The sequence below is a fragment of the Neoarius graeffei genome, chromosome 10, assembly GCF_027579695.1.
Source record: "Neoarius graeffei isolate fNeoGra1 chromosome 10, fNeoGra1.pri, whole genome shotgun sequence".
NCBI classification, from domain to species: Eukaryota; Metazoa; Chordata; class Actinopteri; order Siluriformes; family Ariidae; genus Neoarius; species Neoarius graeffei.
Window position 1 is genome coordinate 82650374 of NC_083578.1, and position 25015 is coordinate 82675388.

Here is a 25015-nt window from a genome sequence, read left to right on the forward strand (position 1 = left end):
TCTCTTTCAGGGAAGACCTTGCATTTTCCAACATGACAATGCCAAACCACATACTGCATCAATTACAGCATCATGGCTGCGTAGAAGAAGGGTCCGGGTACTGAACTGGCCAGCCTGCAGTCCAGATCTTTCACCCATAGAAAACATTTGGCGCATCATAAAACGGAAGATACGACAAAAAAGACCTAAGACAGTTGAGCAACTAGAATCCTACATTAGACAAGAATGTGTTAACATTCCTATCCCTAAACTTGAGCAACTTGTCTCCTCAGTCCCCAGACGTTTACAGACTGTTGTAAAGAGAAAAGGGGATGTCTCACAGTGGGAAACATGGCCTTGTCCCAACTTTTTTGAGATGTGTTGTTGTCATGAAATTTAAAAATCACCTAATTTTTCTCTTTAAATGATACATTTTCTCAGTTTAAACATTTGATATGTCATCTATGTTCTATTCTGAATAAAATATGGAATTTTGAAACTTCCACATCATTGCATTCCGTTTTTATTTACAATTTGTACTTTGTCCCAACTTTTTTGGAATCAGGGTTGTATTTCCTCCTCCAGTGCAGCAGTAACTTCATAGTTTAGTTAACAATCAGCTCAATTAGGCGAAATATACCACATTGCAGAAGTAACTGAAACCATTGAGAACAATCTTAGGTTACAAGGATGACTTTCAACTGTGTTTATTGGACTGCACTTTACAAAATGTTGTTTTTTAGGAAAATTAATCAATGAGTCATGACTGTGATATCAAGTCTTCAGTAATAGGTCACACTGAGATTTTATATTATGGCCATATTTTCAGTATGCACTATAGTCAGCCTCATCCTTTCATTCGTTTGTTTGTTTTCAGGAAATGTTTATCCTGATCGAGGTTTGGTGGATCTGGAGTCTTTCCCAGGAATTCTGGGCATGAGGAGGGAATACATCCTGGATATTATAACAGATGTCAATCCACCATTAGGGAACAACACACACGGGCAACTCAGCATAGCCAATCCACCCACCAGCACGCTTTTTGGAAAACCAGGAAAAAAAAAAAAAAAACTACAAACAAACAATAGCTTTTTAGATCCTTAATATCAGGATGCCAACAAATATCCCTAAAACACTTGTGGAATTTGCAGAGATGATGTTCCACAAGCCCTACGCCAAGGACGCACCTCTTTTCTGGAATAGGATGACGATGAGGCAGGTGAAGACCTTCAGGACCTCGGCCATGACCACGGCGGACGTGGAGAAGAAACTGTCTCCTGGCAACGTGCGCACGTAACGGATGCTGAGGATGAGCGAGGCATTCTGGATCACCAGAACGGCCAAACTGATGTACTTCAACTTCCTGTTAGCTGCAGAGGGACAAATACAAGAGGAGATGATCAGAACAAGTGAGCTGGTACTGCTCAAATTTAAAGGTCATAGGCAACGGTTTTAATTTGATGCACATTTGAAATTTAACTTGTATGTTAAAAAAAAAAAAAGCTCTATAATTTTCTTCTGATCCCAAGAAGTATTGTTAATAAGTAATAATTAAAATAAGTTAGCGCATTTTCATTGCCGTTCGGCTTGATTATAGACGTGCGTTTGGGAATTTCTAAAAATAAATAAAAATAAAAAATAAATAAATAAAAACACCATGCCTTATTGTTGTGCAGTGAACTGTAACAACGGGACCGGTTCAGGAAGAAGTTTTTACCTTTTTCCGAGAGAGGAAAAGAGGCGGCGCAAGTAGGTTGGCTTTTTCCGAAAAAGGAGAAGAGGCAGAGCGAGTGGGTTGGCTTTTTCCAAAAAAGGAAAAGAGGCGGAGCGAGTGGGTTGGCTTTTTCCGAAAGAGGAGAACAGGCGGAGAGTGGGTTGGCTTTTTCCAAAAAAGGAGAAGAGGCGGAGCGAGTGGTTTGGCTTTTTAAAAAAAAAAAAAAAAAAAGAGAAGAGGCGGAGCGAGTGGCCTGGCTTTTTCCGAAAGAGGAGAACAGGTGGAGAGAGTGGCTTGTGCGCGTGAAGCCAGAGGGCTGTTTTTTTTTTTTCCGGAAGAGGAGACGAGGCGGAGAGAGTGGATTGTGCGCATGAAACAAAATCAAGCAATCAAAGAAGAAACGGAGCAGCAATGCTCAAGCAAAAAGGACAAGATTGGAGGTAAACATTTTTACTTTTGCTTGCAATTGACAAGTCAAGAATCCTGAGGGATCCTGGACAGTCATTGTGTAAATGAGACAAAGGGATATTTCCTCGCTTAGAGTCGGCTATAAATAGTATAATGGCACGGATGGCAGGCTAATGTGGCCTACTGGCGCACTGTCAAGTAATCGTTACCTATATCCACTAGGGAGGGCGGTTTAATTATTCTTCAAAAGGGCTCTTATTTAGTATTATGACGAAAGTAGGAATTTATCATAACTACCAGGATAAATTGTTTGGGTGCGAGTCTTGTTGAGGTCCGGGGTCACCGCGATCAGAGTTGGCCGAGTCGCTGTCCGATTCCGAGGCCGCACGGTCAAACCAGTGAGCCACATTCACCGATTGCTTCGCAACGGCCATAGGTTCATACATATATGGTTTCACCTCTCGACATTCAATTTGGAGAGTCCCTACTTCAAAATCGCTATCAGACACAACCTCTCACGACCAAAGTCCGTACACGTGTGCTCAGTTCGCAAGTAAACACAGAACTGTTCCCAGTCTGTTTGCCTTGAATGACGTCACGACAACTGTCCCCTGGCGGTGAAAGTGCGCATAAGTGAGATGTAAACAAACCTTCGGAAATTGGGCAAAACAGTTTATTTTAACCGTTTTATTCAATTTTAGGGTGCAAATTAGACACCAGGAAGATTGAATTCGCTTTTTGGGTCGTTCTTCTAGACAATAAAGTTGATATTCTACGTTTCACTTCCGACCGTTAAGGACCTGGGTCATGACTTCAGAACAAATACACCGAAGTCGATTCACACACGGAGACAGACATGATGGAAGGACGTTCTTAACATCAGCAAGGATGTTTGATACAGCGTTCGCATCAGAAGTGGAGCATCGCATCAGGCTCTTAATGCCAGTGTTGATGGAACGTCATGGCCACGACATTCAGAGATTAAACCTTCAAGCAACTATTAAACAAGCCTAAACACGAGGATAAGACAGCACAAAGGCTTTAGTTGCTGTTTTAAGCAAGCGATAGAACAACTTAGGGCAGTGCCGTTATCGGAAACTAATCAACGACAGACTGGTGTGATGTGATGAATCACACTTGTCCTACGAGCACCAAACACAAAAGATGTTCCTGTTACAGCACATCATCTTATAGAACACCAATTTGCCAAGCCGGACAAAAATACTTCACACATTATCCGTTTTTAGTTACATTCAGTGCTGCTGAATATGAGGCATTCATCATAACTTACACACCGACACAGGGAAGGAATTTTTTCCTTCCAAAAATATTAAACATCTCCTTACAGAAACGGTCATCGTACATTTCTGGTTGTTAAATTCTTAAGTAATTAATAAATGCATGGCAGATCCAGCAGATATCAACAACGACGACGTTAGATTTATTAACGAACGAGGCAGCATTTTTACGATTCACGGTTACGATTTAACCTTGTGGAACGTCCGAGTGACGAGCAGAGAAAGACAAAGTCCTGAAGGCTTTAATGTGCTGTGAAACACGGCAAAGCACTGCGACTGATAGAAAGCACTGAAGCCTGGGACTCCTATACATTTTAAATAATCTAACAAAACAAAGTCACCATATCGTCGATGACAGATTTCAAATTGTGTTAAAGAAAATCTGTTTTATTAGTCTTAGATGACGTACCGCTTCCGAAAAAACAACTCCCTGTGTACAATCCGTTACTATCGAAACTAGGGATGTTAACCGATGACCCTTTGACCGGTGGTTGACCGAATCAACGTCAACCGGTTAATTTTTTTTGGTTGTCGGTTAAAAAAAAAAATCAATCGTTTTGAAGCTGCCGATTTTGGAGCGGACAGCTGACAAATCAGAAACACCCATTCAGTCATGTCCCGCCCCAGTTAAAGACAGCTGACAAATCAGAAACACCCATTCAGTCATGTCCCGCCCAGCTGCCACTCAGTGAAAGTGTAGACACCGGCTTTTTAGCTTACAAATTACTATTGTATGTTTCGGTCTGTAGCCAACAATGCATGTTATTGCAGATCATATCTCTCCACACAAACTAAAGGCGCAGATGCCGTCTTTTTTTTTTTAATCACGCAGATCCGTGTTTTTTTTTTTTTTTGGGGGGGGGGGGGGGGGGGGGGGGCGTTGGAGTGTCCGATTGTAATTTCAAGGTGGATTCTGTATTAAAATTACTAAATAGGCGGGTGCCGTTGCAGTCCATGAGGCGTGGGGGGGGTGAAAGGAGGGCAGTGGATCGGGGGGCTGCGCGCGTTTGCGTGGAAGCTGCGCAATCAGTAGATCAGAATGTGCACATTAAGGGCCCGTTTACACGAGGACGCTGTCGGGTAAAAACGACTAAATATTTTATCGGAAGTGCCTTTCGTCTACACGGGGACGGCGTTTCCGAGGCTGAAAAACGGAAAAAATTGAAAACGCCTTCCAAAGTGGATAAGTTAAAAACAGCCCCCGTTGCATATCCGTCTAAACTACCCAATACGCGAAACTCTGCTCGGATCTGCTCACGTCGGGTACGCGCTTACGTCATACATATGTCATATACTGTACATGCCAGCCCGGGAAGTAAGAAAGTAAGTAAAAAAGTAAGAGCATGTCTGATTACATCAATCCAACGGACCTTCAAGCTGCTCTGGCAGCTTTAATAAACGTCCAGGAGTCCTTCGAACATCTATACCGAATCTGCACATATACCGTTAATGAACAGAGGCGGGTATAGTATGCTCTTACTTTTTTTACTTACTTTCTTACCATAGCCAGAGTAGTCAAAGTTTTCGCGGCGCAGATGTGCAGATCAGACAAGACGGAAGACGTTGCGCATGCGTGCAGACATAGCGGAGGTCTTTCACAGCACCGCCTAGCATGCACATCTGTGACAGAGCGCAATGCGTCCGTCACTTAAACAGCGGTTCCTCCTGCTGGTCATGTTTCAATGGTCAAGTGCAATGGACTAAACCACAGTTGCAAAGACATTCCAAATACAATCTGTGTTGAATGTTTGTTGTGGGTTTGGTAATGGGGGCTTTACAAGTATGTTTTGTTACGGGTACATTTGTTACAACTTTTAGATATGTAAACCTGAAATGTTTGGTACATGTGTTCATAGTAAAAGACGCGACACGGGTTTAAACAGCGCAAGCATTTATTAGTTTTCACTATAAACAATAGCGTGTAAAGCAGGGGTGTCAAACCTGATCCATAAAGGGCCATGTGGCTGCAGGTTTTCATTCCAGCCATGCAGCAGCACCCGATTTGGCTTATTCAATCAACTGACACACCCACCCTTTAATCAAGGGTGGGTGTGGCTGCAAGTATTTGACTGTGTGAAGACAGTTCACTTGATTGAATGAGCCAAGTCAGGTGTGCTGCTGCATGGCTGGAATGAAAACCTGCAGCCACAAGGCCCTTTATGGATCAGGTTTGACACCCCTGGTGTAAAGATTCATTAAGTGCGCACGTTTAATATCTGAATCCTTTTCTGCTAGAGTTTATCTAACATCAGCCAGAAATGTTTGTAGCCATTTACCTGCTGTAGTCTTCCGGGTGCGGGACCAAACCAGAATGCAGGTCTGAAAGCGCTTTTCAAGGTTTCTTCCGCGATGCGCGGGAAAGCAGCTCATTAGAGCCGAGAGAAATGGTCTAAAAATCTTACGTAAGTGTTTGTTGTAATATTTAAGGTCTGCACATTGTTGTAGGAGTGTAATGCATGCAGTGAAAATGTTTAGAACTGTTAAAATCTGTCTAGATGTGTTGATTGATTTTAATTGTGTTAAGACTGTGCCGTAGTCTTTTAAATATGCGCTGCACTTGTTCGGTGGATGGCCTCTGCAGGGAGAGGACGCATGACTTGAGCTCTGTGTGAGTAATGCCAGAGTAGCCTAGCTTGCGTGGGCATTTTGTCCCAGAATTTTTTGTTTGTTTGTTTGGTTTTGTCATCAGTGTTTTTTTTGTTTGTTTGTTTGTTTGTCCTGTTTGTGTTAACTGCCGGCTTAAGAATAAAAAGAAAACTATTTTTGTACAAGAATTTTCCTTATTTTGCTCATCATTCTGACTGACTACTCCATCCGCTCGGCACACTATTACAACATCCAGTTGAATTCCACACATGCGTCACCGTATAGACGCAGATTTCCTCCTTGAAAACGGTCGTGTAGACGCGGAAAAAAGTGAGAACGAAAACGGAATTTTGCGTTTTTGTTTCAGACCGTCCCCGTGTAAAGTGGGCCTAAATTTTGCGTGGGCACGCGGCTTTCTGATTTGCTGTTTTCTTCTCGTGCTTGTACTTCCTGTGTTTCGTGGACTGGCGGCATTTGCTTATTTGCAGAATTTGCTTTGATGAAGTTGTGGTCGGACGCTCCAACGCCCCCCCTTGGGAAACGAAGGTCGGATCTGCGCGATTCAGCCGTGGAGAGGGCGGCATCCGCCAAAAGGCGCGCCGTTTGCATCCCTGTAATAATTCCAATTCTAGAATTTTAAACTCATAGGTTAACCGACTTTAACCGGCTAATGAGGCTCGGTGGTCGGTCAAGATTTTTTTTTAGTTTTCGCCATCCCTAATCGAAACTAAGTCAAGTAAATTAAAAATCTGTCGTTTGTGTTACAGCCAGAACTACCATCCGAGCTGCATCGTTATACAAAACTAATGCCGACCAATCAGATTGGAGAATTTAACCATGCTATGGTGTAGTCCCTGTGAGCTGTTACCATAAAAACAATAACGTATTTTGCATACGTTGCCATTAATACAAATCTGAGAGTTGCCTTGGAGACTGAACTCCTGTCAGAGCTGCAATAGAGGATTTACACGATTGCATGAAGATATGAAGTTTATCTTCAAGTAGTGAACGTATATATTTCAACACAACTTCATATCTTCGCACCACCATGTAATGTTCTTTATACTATACAGACACATCCACCAAAAAAAAAAAAATAATAATAATAATAATAATACGCAAGTTAAAAGAATTTTCATTTTGAAGCGGTTCACACATTGACAATGCCTGTCTAGTCAGCAGGAAAACACTGGGAATGACATCATCGGAGTGAAATATCAAGAATTAAACACACACAGGACACTTTTTCAGTGGAATAAAAACGTGTCCTATTCCCTTCTAGCAGGTTTCATTCATTTGGTTTGATAGCATGCAATATTGTTAGCATATCACTTATCCTACGTGTATTACGTCACTCGACCCAACGAAGAATGAGCATTGAATATGGTTTATGATACTGCATGGTTGTCAAGACAACATGATGTCACACGTCAGAGATGTAAAACTTCCGCGCTAGCAAGCGACTAGGACCATTTGTAAACAAACATGGCCGCCAGGTTTGCTTTGTTAAATACAGAAGCTTTTGAGAGAATTTTGAAAGAGAAAGACGCATTGAACACCCAGTCTATCAGACATATTCCATTCAGCTACTCGTCCAATATCATGCTAGCTGAGTGGAACATAGTCTGATATACCACTCAACGCCAGCCAATATTATTTAAATACGTCACTCAGATCCGCGATGCATTTCATCTGAAAAATGTGAGTTTTTCAACACGAGAAGATAAACTTCATATCTTTAATCCAACGTGTGATTTTCTTTTTATTACATCAACACGTTCACAAACACATTTACCAAAACAATTCATCGATTTCTTCACAAGTGACATACAGAGATTTAGGTCATGGTTTTGGTTCTCCATGTCCCGGATGGAGCTCGGATGAAAAATACGAGTAGTATATTTCCCAGTAAAACACTGGTGTCTATGCTCATATACTAGTGCATCTCAAAAAATTAGAATACCATGAAAAAGTTCCTTTTTTTTCATAATTTAATTCAAAAAGGTAAACTTTCATATATTCTATATTCATTACATGTAAAGTGAAATATTTAAAGCCTTTTTTGTTTTAATTTTGATGATTATGGCTTATAGCTCATGAAAAATCAGAAATCCAGTATCTCAAATTATTAGAATATTCCCTAAGATCAATCAAAAAAAGGATTTACAATACAGAAATGTCTCATCTCTCATTCTCATCTCATTATCTCTAGCCGCTTTATCCTTCTACAGGGTCGCAGGCAAGCTGGAGCCTATCCCAGCTGACTACGGGCGAAAGGCGGGGGTACACCCTGGACAAGTCGCCAGGTCATCACAGGGCTGACACATAGACACAGACAACCATTCACACTCACATTCACACCTACGGTCAATTTAGAGTCACCAGTTAACTTAACCTGCATGTCTTTGGACTGTGGGGGAAACCGGAGCACCCGGAGGAAACCCACGCGGACACGGGGAGAACATGCAAACTCCACACAGAAAGGCCCTCGCCGGACCCGGGGTTCGAACCCAGGACCTTCTTGCTGTGAGGCGACAGCGCTAACCACTACACCACCGTGCCGCCACAGAAATGTCCAACTTCTGAAAAGTATATTCATTTATACACTCAATACTTGGTTGGGGCTCCTATGAATTACTGCATCAATGCGGTGTGGCATGGAGGTGATCAGTCTGTGGCACCGCTGAGGTGTTATTGAAGCCCAGGTTGCTTTGATAGTGGCCTTCAGCATATCTGTATTTTTGGGTCGGGTGTTTCTCATCTTCCTCTTGACAATACCCCATAGAGTCTCTATAGGGTTCAGGTCAGGCAAGTTGGCTGGCCAATCAAACACAGTAATATCATGGTCAGCAAACCATTTAGTAGTAGTTTTGGCACTGTGGATAGGTGCTAAGTCCTGCTGGAAAAGGAAATCAGCATCTCCAAAAAGCTCGTCAGGAGATGGAAGCATGAAGTGCTCTAAAATCTCCTGGTAGATGGCTGTGTTGACTTTGAACTTGATAAAATACAGTGGACCAACACCAGCAGATGGCATGGCACCCCAAATCATCACAGACTGTGGAAACTTCACACTGGGCTTCAAACACCTTGGATTCTGTGCCTCTCCACTCTTCCTCCAGACTCTAGAACTGTGATTTCCAAATTAAATGCAAAATGTAGTTTCATCTGAAAAGAGGACTTTGGACCACTGAGCAACAGTCCATTTCTTTCTCTCCTTAGCCCAGATAAGACACTTCTGACATTGTCTCTGGCTCAGGAGTAGCTTGATATTAGGAATGCGAAAGTTGTATCCCCTTTCTTGAAGATGTCTGTTCGTGATGGGTCTTGATACACTCAGTGCGTTTACATGCACATAGAGAAAATCGAATTTCTGCCGTAGCTCGACTGAAATCGAAGTTCTAAATGCCATGGAAACACCTTAGCTCGGCTGAAATCGAACCGAACTGGATTTCTCGTCATCGAGCTACGCGACCTAGATTATGAGCAATTCCAGCGTTATGGACGTGACACTTGAACTCAAAATGGCAACAAATGACCCAGTGCATGTTTTATTGTCTCCCAGTATTTAAACAGGTGTTGCATATTTTAAGGCTGTACCATACTGGAGAAGTGATAGAACAAGAACAATTCCCATAGTACATCTAGGGCATGCCAGAAAATGCCAATAAAAGATGCGTTATGGATGTGACAGAAAAAGCATCACTTTTCTTGGGTGACTGTACATTTTTATCAAACTCTGTGAAATTGTAAACCTAATGTCGAAATGGAGATATCCATTTGATAGAGGGGTCCAAGGTGAATATTAAAAAAATCTTTGTTTAAAATATTTTGTATTTCATGCAGAGTTTCGGAAGGAAAAGTCAGCGTTATGGATGTGACGAAATTCCGTTATGGATGTGACGTTATGCGATTGTAGCCGAGCTACTTAGTGCATGTAAACCCTATCGAGCTACGTAGTCGAGCTACTTACTTCAGCACTGCCCTTTCCGGAAGTGACGAGACCACAAACGGGAAACACAACAGCCTCGGTCAGCATGACAACAGCAGTAGTAGCGAGCAGCAGAAGAGGTCAGGAGGAACAAGGAGAATGAACGAACACAGAACTGATAACTTTGTTTATACTCTTGAATAGCTCTTCTTCATGACGACAACCGGAAGTGTACCAACACAATGGGGCGTGTAGCGCCACCTGTGGCTCGGGTGCACAATGTACCTCACACAATAGCTCGATTTCGTTGTGTGCATGTAGGATTGGATTTCTCTGGCACCCCTGCTGGGACCCTTAGCTCGATTACCGACAGTAGCTCGATTTGGATGTGCATGTAAACGCACTGACTGACACCAGCCTCAGTCCACTCCTTGTGAAGCTCTCCCAAGTTCTTGAATCAACTTTTCTTGACAATCCTCTCAAGCCTGCGGCCATCCCTGTTGCTTGTGCACCTTTTCCAGCCACCCTTTTCAGCAATGACCTTTTGTGGCTTACCATCCTTGTGGAGGGCATCAGTGATCATCTTCTGGACAACAGTCAAGTCAGCAGTCTTCCCCATGATTGTGGTTGTGTGTACTGAACTAGACTGAGAGATACACTGTGTTCATACTGTTTTACTCAAACTCAAAAAATTCTAATATTTTGAGATGGGTTTTTTTATGTTTTTGTACTGTATGCCATACTGATTAAAATAGAAAAATGCTTGAAACATTTTAGTTTATGTGTAATGAGTCTATAATATATAACATTTTCACTTTCTTAAATAACTGATGGAAAATATTGAACTTGTTCACAATATTCTAATTTTCTGAGATGCACTAGTATATATAAAAATCAACACCTAGGCTTCTGACCTATCAGATTTGAGAATTAAACAGCGCTGTGATGGAATATATAATCGCCAAGTACAAAGTCTTTAAGCCATTGTTAAACAAATTAAATCCATTTTCATAACTAACAATACTCTCTGTTGAATAATCCTAACTTGGCTGGGGCGAAAGTGCAGTCCTGAACACATCACCGAAAGGACGTTTGCTCACACCACCCTGCCAACACACACCCCAACAATCAGTGCCTTTATACACGCTGAGCACTTGGGCACTCCACCCAGCCTCTTCACACACAGCCGTTTATCCTCAAATATGACTGTACAGTGGAAAAACACAGCATAAAACACCACCATGATTTTATGACATACTGTAGAGCGTTGCAATAAAAGCTACCGGCTGACTGGAGTAATGAATTAAACAGTCTGAAGAACAGCCTCGATTACGATAGCATTACAGTTATAGATTACTAATTCGTTATTTGACAGGGAAAAACGTTAAACTACAAACCTGCGATTAAAGAAAATCACTACATTCTGATTACATCATCGAGAAGCGTAACTGGGTCTTGTGTAGTTTTCAAACCGAGCTTTCTGTCCATTAGAATGTTTTTTTGAGATATTTCTCGCTGTCCTGCAAGTCTGGCATCATCTTATGTCCTCCTCCTATTCGTGGCGACCAAGGAATTCTTTTAGGATGTCCGATTTTTGTCTGCGAGAGCAAAATCAGGCCAAAAAGCTGGATTTATTGTGAGGAATTTAAGCAATTCTCAGATACCAGGTATTTCTCACTGGAGCTAACAGCACACCTGGAACACACAAGATTTCCACAAGTCGACAGGAAGTGTCATGTTAAAGTGCATATTCTGGACCAATTTTGGTTTTGTTTTTTTTATATGAAAGTATGTCCCTTTACACACTCATCCAGAAGGGTAATTTTGCACAAGGCCATCTGTCTACAGCAGAAAAAAATAAAACAACAAAACGCGTCTGGAAAAATCCCAAGGGAGTCTGGATCCAGGCCAAGTTTACATTAGACCGTATCTGTCTCGTTTTCTTCGCGGATGCACTGTCCGTTTACATTAAACCGCCTGGAAACGGGAATCCGCCAGGGTCCACGTATTCAATCCAGATCGTGTCAGCTCCGGTGCTGTGTAAACATTGAGAATACGCGGATACGCTGTGCTGAGCTCTAGCTGGCGTCGTCATTGGACAACGTCACTGTGACATCCACCTTCCTGATTCGCTGGCGTTGGTCATGTGACGCGACTGCTGAAAAACGGCGCGGACTTCCGCCTTGTATCACCTTTCATTAAAGAGTATAAAAGTATGCAAATACTGATGCAAATACTGATGCAAATACTGCCCATTGTGTAGTTATGGTCTTTAGGCTTGCCATCCTTCCACTTGCAAGTGGTAAGTGATATGCGCTGGGATCACACACACAGCGGCTCAGTCCCGAATCGTGGCTCATGCACTTGACTCGCGCGCTCTGTGAGCTGCGCGGGGCCGGAGTGCGCACCCTCCAGAGGGCACTCGCTGTTCAGGGCGGAGTGATTTGGAGCGCAGGATGCCTGCGGAGCCGAGCGTATCCGTGTATTGGTGTTGCTGTGTGCACGCAAATCGTGTATTGGTGTTGCTGTGTGCACACTAATCGTTTTAAAAACGTTAATCTGATGATCCGCTGATACGGTCTAATGTAAACATGGGCCCAGATTCGTGACGTCACCTGTAGAAGCGCCAGCAGGCTGCGCGAGCTTTGCACGGTTTCAGTGCACAGCCTGTGTAGACCAAGCGCTCCCATTTCTCTCGTATTGTCCGGTCTTTTGGAAAACGATGAGTACTAATCCCATCATGATTGGTGTTGCTACACCCTCCTACGATACATCTGTTAACCCTTTTAATAATTACGCGATAACATTGAAGAAATTTGCAGAAAACCACCAGGTCGTTTTCTCATAAACAAACCAGCGTTGATGTAGGATTCAGAAGGAGGCGTCCCGCACGCGACGTCACGAAAATCAATGTTTCCCAGGAAATTCAAATGCCAAGTTTTTTCAGAGTCGGACCAATTCGCCTCAAATGGCTTGATTTCAACTGAATTTTTCTGGTCTTGCGCAAGGTAAAAAAAAAAAAAAATCACAGAGAATGCAGAATGTTACAGATATTTGACCAAAGTTTAATATAAAATAGGAGAATTACACTGATCTTGCTCCTGAATTTACCCGTGATATGCACTTTAAGATATCCTAACTATGCTGTTGTGTCTGTGTGCATCTCTTTCTCTCGTGCGCACACACACTCCATATTGTACACGTGAGCTGATCCTTGAGGTACGCTGTAATGCATTAATTAGGCTATTAAAAAAAATTCTCATATATATATCAAACAAAACACTTCAATTAAGCAATACATGTAAATTGTGTCAGCAATTAAGGTTTCAAAAAAGGTGCTCGAAACACCGTCATTAATAAAACCACACAGATTATTGGAAATCACACGGCATGATTGGTCGAGAACTTCGAACGACTTGGCAAAATGGCTACCAATCGGTTTGTCACCGTAAGTGAGGAAGAATTACAAATGATGAAAGAAAACGCTGATCCTAAAAGCACTAATGATGTTACAAAGTTTGGTCTGAAACTATTCAAAAGGTAAGGTGGAATTGTGACTTATTTTATCCATTATGGATGAGCTGCTTCTTCTCAACGGAACGAACAAGGACTTCGCATGTTCTGCTGCCTTCTGTTTCACCGAGACCTAGCTGATGCCCAGGTCAGACGGCAGGTTGCAACTAGTTTTCAACTACTTGCGCCTACCTGCGATAACAAAATCAGAGGTAGACGCAAGACTGGTTGCAGAGGGTCTTTAGGATCACTATCTGTTCGCAATTCAGCTGCAATCCGCTTCCAATCGGTGCAAACAGCAGGTTGCATGTCGAGGCAGGCGGTCATGCAATGCTTGAGCGACCAATCGTAGGTTGAAGCAGGTAGTGGCAGCTAGACGCAGGGGAAGACAAGTCTTTAGAGGTGGCTGCGATGCATCGCAGGTACACACAGACTCCTCATCTCATCGTCTCTAGCCGATTTATCCTTCTACAGGGTCGCAGGCAAGCTGGAGCCTATCCCAGCTGACTACGGGCGAAAGGCGGGGTACACCCTGGACAAGTCGCCAGGTCATCACAGGGCTGACACATAGACACAGACAACCATTCACACTCACATTCACACCTACGCTCAATTTAGAGTCACCAGTTAACCTAACCTGCATGTCTTTGGACTGTGGGGGAAACCGGAGCACCCGGAGGAAACCCACGCGGACACGGCGAGAACATGCAAACTCCGCACAGAAAGGCCCTCGCCGGCCACGGGGCTCGAACCCGGACCTTCTTGCTGTGAGACGACAGCGCTAACCACTACACCACCGTGCCGCCCTACACACAGACTGAACCTGCAAATAGTTTACAACAACCTGGGAGCAGTCTTATGGCCTTATATTTTTTTAAAGGTTTTCTGTGCGCTGTGTCAACCTGCGTCTGGTTGATTCCGCTTAAAAGACTCTGCGTCTTGCAATACGTCGGACCACAACGAAGTAGTATTTGACGCAAAACACCTGCGTCCACCAACGATCGGTCGCCACCCAACCGATCCCAGGTGGACGCAAGCGTCTTTCTGCTGTCTGACCTGGGCATGAGTGATTCACTCCTTGACAGCGGTCTTCTACTGCTCCTGGGTTTTCACTTAAACTAAGCGGATCATGTAGCAGAGCTATCGGGGGAGGAGAGACGGCGGAATTTGCTTCGACATAAATGAAGGTTCGTGGACAGATGTCACAGTGCTTGGTAAAATACTGCAGCCCGACTTTGGAGTTACTATTCCTTAATTGCAAGCCATTTTATTCACCATGGGAGTTTTCTTCCTTCATGTTGGCTCGTGTTTACATCCCACCCCAGTCCCCCAGGATGATGCACTGCAAACCCTGGCTGATCAGCTAACCAGCTGGAAACAAAACGCACACAGATGTACTTTTCATAATTCGTGAAGACTTTAGGGCAAAATTAAACCTGGATCTACCAAAATACACACAGCATACTAACTGTCCCACCAGAGATAATAGCAGCCTGGGTCACTGCAGCACAACTCTAAAGAACGCATCTCGCTCTGTTCCCTGTGCAGCTTCAAGGCCTCTGCATGCTCTTGTGACAAGGCTTTCGCAGATAGCTTTTCGCAGACAGTTGTAATTTATTGTTGAGCGGGGGAATAGGCGTGCGCGATGTTATTCACCGGCACAACCCAAGGGGGCGCGAAGTCGCTAGGAGTAGTTGGTGGGTGTGGTTAGTGGAGTGTTTATCCTCCGGTTACTTATAATGACTAGAACGTTTTTTTAATATAATGACTAGAACTGGAGTCGCATAGATGTACGTACTTCCTCAATCAACCGCTCTTCATGATGCTCCATCTTCGCTCGTGTTTTTAAAAATGCCGGTCGTGAAAACAAAACAAACCGGGAAAGTAGGGAAGTGGAAGTGTGTGTACAGCGGGTAGAGTGGACCAATCAGAGCCCTCTTGTCTGCGGCGCTGTCTGCGAGGCTTCTGCGGTGATCACAATTTTTGGGAGGTGCGCGCAGAGCGTCTGCGAAGGTGGGGGGGCTACGCAGACACTGTCTGCGACACCGTCTGCGAGGACTGGGTTGTCAGCATAAATTGGCCTTCAGGGCTTTGCAAACCGACAGGCAGAAATTAAGATCTGCAAAACTTGTGGTGAAAACTTAAGAAATGGACCAGCAAGAGATAAGTGAAGCCATGGCCTAATGGTTAGAGAAGCAGCGTTGGGACCAAAAGGTTGCTGGTTTGATTCCCTGGACCAGCAGGAATGGCTGAAGTGCCCTTGAGTGAGGCACCTAACCCGTAACTGCTCCCCAGGCTGCTCTGGGTGTGTCGTACGTCGCTCTGGATAAGTGTCTCTGCTAAGTGCCGTTAACGTAATGTAATGTTTTGACTGGACTGATTTGAGTGTTTTTGAAGCTGCAACTTGGACAAACTGATGGACACTGTGACATCCTATATCAGCTTCTGTGAAGACATGTTTGTACCAACCTACTGCACTTACAACAATAGAAGCCGCCTTTATTTACCATATGTACACTCAAGTACGGTGAACTTCATCCTCTGCATTTAACCCATCTGAAGCAGTGAACACACACAAGTGAGCTATGTATCTTCTATGTCGCTAGAGAGACACCAACTGCCGGAACCATGTGTGTGTCAACAACATACTTGGCCAATAAACATGATTCTGAATCTGATTCTATTCAGAAATCTTACCTATCACACCTTTAAAAAAATATGTATAAAACACCGAGCTGATGCAGAATGCCTGGTTTTGATTAATTCCCCCCCCTTTCATTCAACATGAAGCGGCACAGTGGTGTAGTGGTTAGCACCGTCACCTCACAGCAAGAAGGTTCTGGGTTCGAGCCCAGCGGCGACATGTGGGTTAGGTTAACATGGGGCAGCCATGAGCAAGGGTACCTAACCCAGAACTGCTCCCTGGGCGCTCTAGCACAGCTGCCCACTGTTCTGGGTATGTGTGTGTTCACTGCTTCAGATGGGTTAAATTTCACTGTGTGCTTAAAGGCCAATTTATGCTAACAACGCAGTCCTAGCAGATAGCGTCGCAGACAGTGTCTGCGTAGCCCCCCCACCTTAGCAGACGCTCTGCGCGCACCTCCCAAAAATTGTGACCACCGCAGAAGCCTCGCAGACAAGAGGGCTCTGATTGGTCCACTCTACATCCGCTGTACACGCACTTCCGCTTCCCTACTTTCCCGGTTTGGTTTGTTTTCACGACCGCCATTTTTAAAAACACGAGCGAAGATGGAGCAGCACGAAGAGCGGTTGATCGAGGAAGTGAGGAAGTACGTACATCTATACGACTCCAGTTCTAGTCATTATAAGTAACCGGAGGATAAACACTCCACTAACCACACCCACCAACTACTCCTATCGATTTCGCGACTTCGCGCCCCCTTGCGTTGTGGCGGTGAATAACATCGCGCACGCCTATTACTTCCCGCTCAACGATAAATTACAACTGTCTGCGAAAGCCTTGTCGCAAGAGCATGCAGAGGCCTTAAAGGAACAGTCCACCGTACTTCCATAATGAAATATGCTCTTATCTGAATTGAGACGAGCTGCTCCGTACCTCTCCGAGCTTTGCGCGACCTCCCAGTCAGTCAGACGCGCTGTCACTCCTGTTAGCAATGTAGCTAGGCTCAGTATGGCCAATGGTATTTTTTGGGGCTGTAGTTAGATGCGACCAAACTCTTCCGCGTTTTTCCTGTTTACATAGGTTTATATGACCAGTGATATGAAACAAGTTCAGTTACACAAATTGAAACGTAGCGATTTTCTATGCTATGGAAAGTCCGCACTATAATGACAGGCGTGCTAACACCTTCTGCGCGCTTCGGCAGTGCATTGATATCTGAGCTCCGTATCAATGCGCTGCCGAAGCGCGCAGAAGGTGTTAGTACGCCTGTCATTATAGTGCGGACTTTCCATAGCATAGAAAATCGCTACGTTTCAATTTGTGTAACTGAACTTGTTTCATATCACTGGTCATATAAACCTATGTAAACAGGAAAAACGCGGAAGAGTTTGGTCGCATCTAACTACAGCCCCAAAAAATACCACTGGCCATACTGAGCCTAGCTACATTGCTAACAGGAGTGACAGCGCGTCTGACTGCATCTGACTGACTGGGAGGTCGCGCAAAGCTCGGAGAGGTACGGAGCAGCTCGTCTCAATTCAGATAAGAGCATATTTCATTATGGAAGTACGGTGGACTGTTCCTTTAAGTCTGTACTTGAGTGTCATCGTCGTCTTCTTTTGGCTGCTCCTGATTAGACAGATCTTTCGTCTCCATTGCTCCCTGTCTTCCGCATACTTCTCTACCACACCTGCCACTTTCATGTCCTCTCTCACCACATCCATGTACCTTCTCTTTGGCCTTCCTCATTTTCATGTGCCTGGCAGCTCCATCCTCAACATTCTCCTTCCAACATGCTCTGCATCTCTTCTTAGGATGTGCCCGTACCATCTCAGTCTCATCTCTCTTAGCTTAATTCCCAAGCTCTCAACATGTGCTGCCCCTCTGATGTGCTCGTTCCTTATCCTGTCCAACCTCCCATCGCAAACCTTAACATCCTCAACTCCGCCACCTCCAACTTTGCCTCCTGTCTCTTCGTTAAGGAAAAAGAAGAAGAAACCTTTGTCACATGCACACTTCAAGCACAGTGAAATTCATCCTCTGCATTTAACCCATCTGAAGCAGTGAACACATGCACGCATACACCCAGAGCAGTGGGCAGCCACACCAGAGCGCCCGGGGAGCAGTCAGGGGTCAGGTACCTTGCTCAAGGGCACCTCACGTTAACCTAACTGCATGTCTTTGGACTGTGGGGGAAACCGGAGCACCCGGAGGAAACCCACGCAAACTCCACACAGAAAGGCCCTCGCCGGCCGCTGGGTCCGAACCCATAACCTTCTTGCTGTGAGGCGACCGTGCTAACCACTACACCACCATGCCGTGATGTAGTGAAGGGTACGGTCTCCAATCCATACCTACATCACAGCTGGTCTCACTACTGTCTACACACCTTGCCTTTCACTTTTGCTGGGACTTTCCTATCACAAATGACTCCCGAAATCCTTCTCCAACCGCTCCACCCTGCCTGCACTCTCTTTCTCACCTCACTATCGCAGCCCCCATTTTCCTGCACAGTTGACGCCAGGTACTTGAAAGTCTATACTTTAATCCGTACGACTTAATCTGTCGTTAACGAAGGTTTAAGGTGGTGTTTACATTAGACCGTATCAGCGGATCATCAGATTAACGTTTTTAAAACGATTCGCGTGCACACAGCAACGCCAATACACGGATATGCTAATCACATGACTAATTAGACGGCACATCACATGATCCCAGTGCATATCGGACATGCACAAGTCACTCACCACTTGCAAGTGGAAGGATGGCAAGCGAACACCTTGTCCAGCAGATAAACACACCTGGCTGTGATGTTCATGTTCTCACTGAGTTTAAGCGCCTGAAGGAGGTAAATAAGTTGAAATGTGTAAATAAACCTCAGTGCGGCTCAGCGCTTCCTCCTGCGCTCCAAATCACTCCGCCCTGAACAGCGAGTGCCCTCTGGAGGGTGCGCACTCCGGCCCTGCGCAGCTCACAGAGCGCGCGAGTGAAGCGCACGAGCAGTGATTCGGGACTGAGCCGCTGTGTGTGTGATCCCAACGCCAGCGAATCAGGAAGGTGGATGTCACAGTGACGTTGTCCAATGACGACGTCAGATAGAGCTCAGCACAGCGTATCCTCGTTCCTCAATGTTTACACAGCACCGGATCAGATACGAACTGGGTTGAATACGTGGGCCCTGGCGGATTCAAGTTCTTCCGCCTGTGGAGTCGTTTCCCGGCGTTTTAATGTGCACGGACAGTGTGACGAAAACGAAACGGATACGGTCTAATGTAAACACCACCCAAGTCTGTACTTGAGTGTATGCGTGACAAATAAAGGCTTCTTCTTAAACAAACACTGATTTTGCATGACACGGATGTACACCTGGTTGGTTTTTTTTTTTCTTCTAAATTACAGGTTACTGATACACACCCTCTTTTCAAACAAATAAAGTGACTGTAAAAAGAGAACATGATTGATAGGCTGGGGAAAAAAAATTAAATCAGGAAATAAGCAGGATTTTTTTTTTCTTAAATTTGGTTCTGGACAAGTGGATCATGTTTTTATTATAACCTTTTACAACAGAGGTAGGCTTCACATCACAGTGGGAATGCCTGATTTCTTGACTTTGTCTCATGGAACAACAAGCAGTACAAAGAATAAAACAAAACAGAGGTGGATACTTGATATTTCAAGGGAGGGGGAGAAATAACTGAACATGAATGAAGTAGTAGTAGTTTCTTGTTTTAGTCTATATTTTAACCTGAAACCTTGTCGAGAAATGTTAAGCCCTGGGACACAAAAACAGATGCAGCTCAGCTACACAACTTGACATGCTTTAAATGTTAGGGTTAATAAATGTTCAACTCATGCTGGGGTGTTATTTCTGATGCCACAGAAAAGTAACAAGGCAAGATGAGAAACACAAACACTGAACTGCTAATGGTTTAAGGTCAGGTGTTGGATTTTTAGCAGGAAAGAAGCCGTTACCTTCAGTCTGTTTGCGTGAAGGCGTCTTCTGTTCACCTGCCGAAGCTGGACCCTGGTTACCTGCTGCCATGTTGGCACTCTGACGTCTAAATCCTCGGACTACGCTAACTGCTAACAGCTAACGGCTAACTGAGCCTAATGTGGCTTCCTTCCGGTCTAACCGTTAGCCACAAGCTAACTAAATTAATCCCGATAGACTCATTTCAAATGAAAAGTTGTCGAAATGCTAAATATTCCGTGCCATTTCGGAAAATTAAAAAAAAAAAACAAAGCGCACACACACAACCTAAGGCTGTAAAAAAAAACACACACACACAAAACAACAACACTAGCGCTTCCGGCGAAAGAGTCCACATCTACAGCGGCTTCTTTCTTCTTCGTTGGTGTTTAGTATAGTGTAAAGGTTTTGGCGAAACGACTTTATGATGCATTACCGCCACCAGGCGGCCTGGAGGAAAAACATTTCCTCAAACTTCGAGAATATTTTGATTATATTATGGAATTGTATTGCTGCCACACTAGTATGGAATCATTATCATTATCTCTAGCCGCTTTATCCTTCTACAGGGTCGCAGGCAAGCTGGAGCCTATCCCAGCTGACTACGGGCGAAAGGCGGGGTACACCCTGGACAAGTCGCCAGGTCATCACAGGGCTGACACATAGACACAGACAACCATTCACACTCACATTCACACCTACGGTCAATTTAGAGTCACCGGTTAACCTAACCTGCATGTCTTTGGACTGTGGGGGAAACCGGAGCACCCGGAGGAAACCCACGCGGACACGGGGAGAACATGCAAACTCCACACAGAAAGGCCCTCGCCGGCCCCGGGGCTCGAACCCAGGACCTTCTTGCTGTGAGGCGACAGCGCTAACCACTACACCACCGTGCCGCCCCAGTATGGAATCAATTTTGTGCCAAAATGTTCATACAATACTTTTGAAATATCAAACAAAAACGACAAATCAAAATACAAAAAAAGTCAATTTTTTAGACTGGCAAACAAATTATTCGTGTAATCGTGCAAAATAGTCTATAATGCCGCTTTTCGACTACCAACGCAGCTGAGTTGGGCTGAGCCGTGCCGTGCTGAGTTGGGCTGAGTCGAGCTGAGTGGGGCTGTTGGAGTTGCATTTCGACTACAACCGCGCTGAACCGTGCTGGCTGGAAGTGGGTGGACACATTGGGTGGAGTTAGCGAAAGTGGGTGGACGTCACGTGATGTCATTAGGCGGCGCAAACAGTGACATCAGTGATCTTTTAAGCGGTAGCAGGGGTGTAGTGGGCGTGGTACGTGGGGTTACGCCGTCCACCCACTTCTCCCGAGGTGAGATTCAAAAAAAAAAAAACTGTCATTCAATGGCCTGAGTTTATACGCTCTACAGTAAGTGACACGTGCCTTTGTGCTCATCATCAATGCCCCCCAATCGAACGTTACGTAAAACGTAGCGACGCAAAGTAGAATGCATTCTAAACGCAGCCAAGATATTAGAATTATGTAAACGGTTGACTCCGCCATCTGTCGGTTTAATGCTTTATGATCTTTGAAGTTCTAATGTGATTTTTGCTCAGTATAGGCCTATGATTTTGAATAGCCTAATAATAACAGTAGGGTCTGTGTGTGTGTGTGATTTCCGGGCGTTCATGGTAGCAGCACCGAGAGGGCAATAGAACTGATATAATCGCCTGCCTGGTCATCCTTACGCGGATAATTTCACCACATACTGTATTATATATATATGATTTGAAATTCATAATCTTTGTGGCCTTCCTGTTTAGTGTTTTGTTGTACATCCAAAAATGTGAAATGACAATAAATTTAAAGAAATACTCAAGTCTTTAAGAAGGAGTGCATGGTAGGGCTTAACCCAATGGCTGCATGTCATGTATTTTGTATACGCAGGTGCCTCAATCGCACCAGACTAAATGCTTGATTTATTCAATTGGTGCCTTTTATAATAAATTTCAGCCCATTGCTGGTTTGTATGCGATGTGAGTGAGTGACGTGACTTTTTTTGAACTTCTGGACACATGCTGTAGCTGTTGCCACGACAGTAAGTAGGCTAGTAAAAATATCGAATTCCGAATGCAGCTCGGCTCAAATGAACATGAATCGAACATGAACAAAGGTGTTTGTGTATCATAATTTCCAATATTTTGGCTTCACGCCTGATAGTCCATGTTAAACCTATGCAAGGTTTATGTTGAGTTCCAGCAGCAGAGTGGTGCTGTCTACGACGATGCATTTGGAAGGAGAAGGCGAATTTGTTCCTCTTTAGCCATTTCGGCATATTTATTGGAGACAAAATAAACCGTGGCTTTTCGCCATAACAGTTGGGCTGTACTGACAAACACGAATGAAAATTGCACACATAAAAATGTCTGAAAAAAGTGTCTTCTTGTGCCCTCTTGTGTTGTTAAAAGAACGTAACATTTATACAAATCATTCATACCAAACATAGGCGACCAAACAAAGGCTACCGCTTCTGACATGATATCAAATCGATGACGTCACGAATCGCGTACCCCCACTTTAAAAATCTCCACTACACCACTGAGCGGTAGTCTCACGACCCGGATAGTAAACAATAAACATGGAGTCGTTAGTGTTGCTGGTCTTGGTGCTGTGGCTTGTTGTCACCGACAACGCCAACAGATACTGGCAAGAGCGTATAGATGAGACGAGGCGCATAAGGCTTCATAATTCTCGTAATTCGTAATTCTTCTTCTTCCGGGTTTACAGTGTTTACAGATCCCAGCGTGCTCGCGGGGCATGTGTGGGCATGTGAGGACACTCCTCCTCACCAATCAGTGCGCAGAGGAGTGTCTCCTCACGCCCCTAGCCCCACTCAGCTCGGTTTGGCTCGCTTCAGCCCCACTCCAAAACCGTGCGAGTTTTGGGTGCTGAGTAGGGCTGAAGCGAGCTGAGTTGTGCTGCTCTGAGGTAGTCGAAACGCGAGCCGTGTCGGGCTGAAGTGAGCTGAAGTGAGCTGAAAAAGGGTAGTGGAAAAGGGCCATTTGATTTTTGTTCCGCTTCTTTCTCAGTTTTGTTTGACGTAATTTATTTTGGTTGCGATTCCAGCTTTCTCGTTTGCGCTCCCTGACTTTTTGCTTGCAGTTTTGGCACAAACTTCACGTGTGGGTGGGCTGTCCAGGAATGCATTCCCATTGGCTAACTTGTGTTTGACTGACAGTTACGCTCAGCAATTCCCCCGGAAGCTGTTGCGGCCATTTCCTACTCGGATTTTGTACTACTGCAACACATACAGCACATTTGTCCCGTACTTACACTTTGTTGAATTAATTCAATATCATAGTCGCCACTGAAGTCCACTCGATCCTTGTTTACCGTCAATGGATCGGTCATTCGTCAAACAGTCCGCCAAAATCCGAGTAGGAAATGGCCGCAACAGCCTCCGGGGGAATCGCTGAGCGTAGCTGTCAGTCAAACACAAGTTAGCCAATGGGAATGCATTCCTGGACAGCCCACCCACACGTGAAGTTTGTGCCAAAACTGCAAGCAAAAAGTCAGGGAGCGCAAACGAGAAAGCTGGAATCGCAACCAAAATAAATTACGTCAAACAAAACTGAGAAAGACGCGGAACAAAAATAAAAGGTTTCTGAAGAGTAATAGACTGATATTTTGCACAATTACACGAATAATTTGTTTGCCAGTCTAAAAAAATTGACTTTTTTTTTGTATTTTGATTTGTCGTTTTTCTTTGATATTTCAAAAGTATTGTATGAACATTTTGGCACAAAATTGATTCCATACACTAGAAAAAAGAAAAAAAAATCTCATCTCATTATCTCTAACTGCTTTATCCTGTTCTACAGGGTCGCAGGCAAGCTGGAGCCTATCCCAGCTGACTACGGGCGAAAGGCGGGGTACACCCTGGACAAGTCGCCAGGTCATCACAGGGCTGACACATAGACACAGACAACCATTCACACTCACATTCACACCTACGCTCAATTTAGAGTCACCAGTTAACCTAGCCTGCATGTCTTTGGACTGTGGGGGAAACCGGAGCACCCGGAGGAAACCCACGCGGACACGGGGAGAACATGCAAACTCCGCACAGAAAGGCCCTCGCCGGCCACGGGGCTCGAACCCGGACCTTCTTGCTGTGAGGCGACAGCGCTAACCACTACACCAAACTTTAATATGCCTAAAGTCAATGTTAATGTCAATAATGACGATTATAAATTGCCAATGGTAGACCCTCTGATGATAATGTTCTTCTAATAATATTCTATTTCTAAGTCTAAGTTAGTAAAAGTCAGACAAAAAAAATCAGACAAGTTCGTTAGAATCTAACGTCTAGTCTGGTGATCTAACCTTGTCAGATATAGGGTCGTCTTGCTGCCGTCCAAAATAGTCCGCCATTCGTCCCTGGCGACCATCGCGACGGGCGATCCAAACTTTATCTTGGTGATTTTCTGATATTTTTTCTGCATAGTTTGGCTTTCGCCATTTCCACCAACGGAACTTCGTTTCATTATCTCATTCAAGAGAACATAAAGTTAAAGACGAGCAGGCGATAAATCCAGACGAAATGCAGATCCAAAAAAACAAACAAAATGGTTGAGTGTCGTGGGTTTTCTCGTTCTCTCGCGCGTATCATTAATAGCGCCATCTGTATGTTTTATCAGTAACTGTTAAGACATTGGGTGGGCTCAAGTGTGTACCCTGCGGCGTACCGAATTCCGCTCGATTCATATGTACGCTTGATCTGCACGCGCATGCCTCCGGCATTCACTCCAATCCCCCCGTTACGCCGATCGGTGTACCAACCGGGGAATCGGCATATACGGCGGGGTACACACTTGAGTCCACCCATACAATGTCAGACACACAAAAAGCGGAAAGTCAACTATTAATTTTCGGCAACATAAATGTATCAATTTATATATTTTTTTAACTAATCATGTGTAGTAAGGGTGGGTGGGAGATTTTTATGTTGTC

General features: G+C 44.4%; 1 protein-coding gene across 1 annotated transcript in view; it reads right to left on the minus strand.

The window, feature by feature from the left end:
• Positions 1–20391, minus strand: part of slc35a2 (solute carrier family 35 member 2) — a 37553-nt gene extending 17162 nt beyond the window's left edge. The window contains exons 1-2 of the mRNA XM_060932411.1: positions 20043–20391; positions 1167–1349 (exon numbers count right to left, since the gene is read on the minus strand). Of these exons, the coding sequence (XP_060788394.1) occupies positions 1167–1349; positions 20043–20112 (253 nt within the window). The 5' untranslated portion in view covers positions 20113–20391. The remainder of the gene's footprint in view (positions 1–1166; positions 1350–20042) is intronic.
• Between the last annotated feature and the right edge of the window lie 4624 nt (positions 20392–25015).